The 2,984-nt window shown below is 41.1% G+C and overlaps 1 protein-coding gene across 3 annotated transcripts in view; it reads right to left on the bottom strand.

The window, feature by feature from the left end:
* Nucleotides 1-427: 427 nt before the first annotated feature.
* Nucleotides 428-2,984, bottom strand: part of ANGEL2 (angel homolog 2 (Drosophila)) — a 22,122-nt gene continuing 19,565 nt past the window's right edge. For all 3 annotated transcript variants that reach the window (XM_015427605.1, XM_015427608.1, XM_015427607.1), the window contains exon 9: nt 428-674. In XM_015427605.1, the coding sequence (XP_015283091.1) occupies nt 523-674 (152 nt within the window). In that variant the 3' untranslated portion in view covers nt 428-522. The remainder of the gene's footprint in view (nt 675-2,984) is intronic.

Here is a 2,984-nt window from a genome sequence, read left to right as displayed (position 1 = left end):
GTTTAACCAACCTTACAGAGCTGCTGAGAGGATGAAAGGTGGCAGATATATTTCAATCTACCCCGCAAAGTCTTTCCGAAGACTGGGAAAATCAATACACCAAAAGGCATTTTGCACTCAGTACAAACCTTACAAAATACTTCAGGATACTTTACAGGAAAGACAAAGAAGGTTCTCATCCCTTACAAAATACTTCAGGATACTTTACAGACAAAGAAGGTTCTCATTACACTACAAACTTGTCATCACTTACATTTTTAAAAGCACTTTATACCACCTATGTGAAAAGCAGTGATATTTTAGAAAAATACAGCACAATATTTTCCCATTATTAAAAAGGTAAAACTGCCATTTGTTTACCTGAACAGCTCCAATAATTTACAAAAGCTTTTTTTAAAAAAAATACAAAACACAAACCTATGGGAGAGACATGCTGTTTGCAGTTTTTTTCTGCCACTGTAGAATGGGACAAAAATGGGGGGGGGGAGAGAGAGAGAGAGATAGAGGACAGTCAATTGAGTGTTATTCTTCCAGTCGGAACTCAGCTAGGAGAGGGAGATGGTCAGAGGAGTTGTTTTCATTAGGAAGTCCATTCACCATCCACAGATCTTTTTCTGTTACGAGTGATAATCTACCTAAAAGTTTCAGTCCTCCATCAAAAATATGTTCAGCTCCTGTGGAGAAAAATATGTCTTAATTGTGCATTAAAAATACATGGTTTACTATGAACACAGCAAGTACTACATCACAACTGCTTCTGCTGTTGGGACCTGAATGGACAGTATTATGGTGCTATTCTAAAATGATTAACAGCCAATCACAATTTCTGATCTCTTGAAGCACTGCACTCTGGGAGACTCGTCTCAGCTTGGAATGAATCTTGTGCACATCTTCCGACAGAAAGAGAGGAGGGCATGCCTAAGTCCACTTGAACCAAGGACTTCCTCCCTTAGCCAGTGCGCTGAGCACCCCCTTAGACATCTGATTTAATATACTCCCTACTGAGTTGTATAATGCTGAAGCATTTACAGCATGGAACATGCTCATTATCCAACAGGTCTGGTTCCCCATATTTCCCATATATACTTATGTATAAATAAGTAGTAAAAATGGCTATTGTGTGGATGGGGCCAGGAAAATCAGAAGTTTCCTGCCCACACAATAGCCATCCAAGCTTTGCTGCAATCTTGCTGAAAACTGCACTGCAAAGCAAGTTTGGGAAAGATGGGAGAAAAACCATCAGGGAAAACCCCCGAAGCACACAAATGCATTGCAGTGACATGGGGGGAAAAAACCTTCTCAACAGCACTGAATCCAGGGCAAATAACCTGTGTGGAACAAGTCATACACACAGCAATATCAGAGAATTAGTCCAAGCTCCCTTTGCTTCAGCTCTCACACACCAAAAAGCATGTCTGCTTGAAGGAAGAAAAAGGATAACACTTTGGCACCATCTGGTGAGTCTTGCTGGAACTGCTATCACTGCTCCATTTTTAAAAAAATGAGTTTCCCTCCTGTGCATTCCTCGGATAGCAAAGGTGACAAACAAGCAGGTCTTGGAGCACAAAAAACCAGACAGGCCATTGGAAGGAAAAAACACAAAACTGACTGACTTATTTTGGCCATGTCATGCGGGAGATTGGATTGGTTAGCAGCAAAAGGAAACCTGGCTGCCAAAGAACATGGTGGCTAGACACCATAGAAGTCGATACCAGACTGAGCATGGAAAAACTCAAAGAAACAGTACATGATTGGAAAACACAGAGAGAACTGGCCCATTAGAATTGCCAGAGGTCAAACATGACTGAATGGCTAACAACAACAACTCGATCATCTTTTATTTTAACACAGGAAATGAAAATAAAAAAGGGAACATTCAAGCTTCATAAAGCCACTTTTCAGGGAAAACTGTTCACATAAACCAGAATAGGTCCTTTAATAATTTTTTTTGTTATTGGCCACTGCTTGTTTGACCTTAACAGGAGCTTGATTTGCAAAAAGTGATACATATAGGGACAAAAAGATGCTTCAAATATGTGAGATGGGGTCTGAACTGGCTGAGAATGAGAGGGGAAAATTGGGGTGTAGTAGAAAGCTCAGTGGGAATGCTGACTCAGTGAGAGGCACCAGTGAAGAAGCCAAACTCCATGCCGTGGATTATTAGGAGAGGGATCAAGATGGGTAGCCGTGTTAGTCTGTCTATAGGAGTAGAAAAGAGGAAGAGTCCAGTAGCACCTCATAGACTAACAAAACTTGTGGCAGGGTATTAGGAGAGGGATTGAAGATAAAATGGCCAATACTGTAATGCCTGTGTACAGAGCTATGATGCAGCCTCAACTGTATAATTATGGCTGTCATATCCCAAAAAGTATACTGCAGGATTGGAAAAAATGCAGAAGAGGACAATTCAGATGATTCAGGGGTTGGAGCACTTTTTCCGTGATGAAAAACTGAAGTGTCTTGAGTCTTTTCGGTCTAGATGACTAAGGGAGTACACAATAGATGGTAACAAAGTTATGTATGAGGTGGAGGAAATGGACAGAGAAGCTTTTTGTTCCTCTCTTGTAGTATTAGAACTCAGGGGCACCCAATGAAATTGATAAGCAATAGGTTCAGGTCAGACAGAAGGAAATACTTCTTTATCCAATTAATTAAAAATAAGAATAGAATTCACTGCAAGTGCACATAATGATGGCCATGAACACAGACGGTTTTAAAAGAAGATTAAATAAATCCATGGAGGACAGATCCATCAAGGACTACCAAACTGGTGAACAAAAGAAAATACCACATTCAGAAGCAGTAAGCCTCTGAATCTCAGTGCTAGGAGGCAACATCAAGAGAAGGCTCTGGCCTCTGTGCTCTGTTGGCCCTTCAGGGCAACATGCTGGCCACTGTTTGAGAATGCTGGACTAGACAGACTACAGGTCTGACCAAGCAGGAGTCTGCTTACAAGATTATGCACTTTCCTGGGGGCACCTTCC

Source organism: Gekko japonicus, unplaced genomic scaffold, assembly GCF_001447785.1.
Source record: "Gekko japonicus isolate JY-2015 unplaced genomic scaffold, Gekko_japonicus_V1.1 scaffold45, whole genome shotgun sequence".
NCBI lineage: Eukaryota > Metazoa > Chordata > Lepidosauria > Squamata > Gekkonidae > Gekko > Gekko japonicus.
Note: the sequence above shows the minus strand (reverse complement) of the source record. Positions and strands in the feature narration are given on the sequence as shown.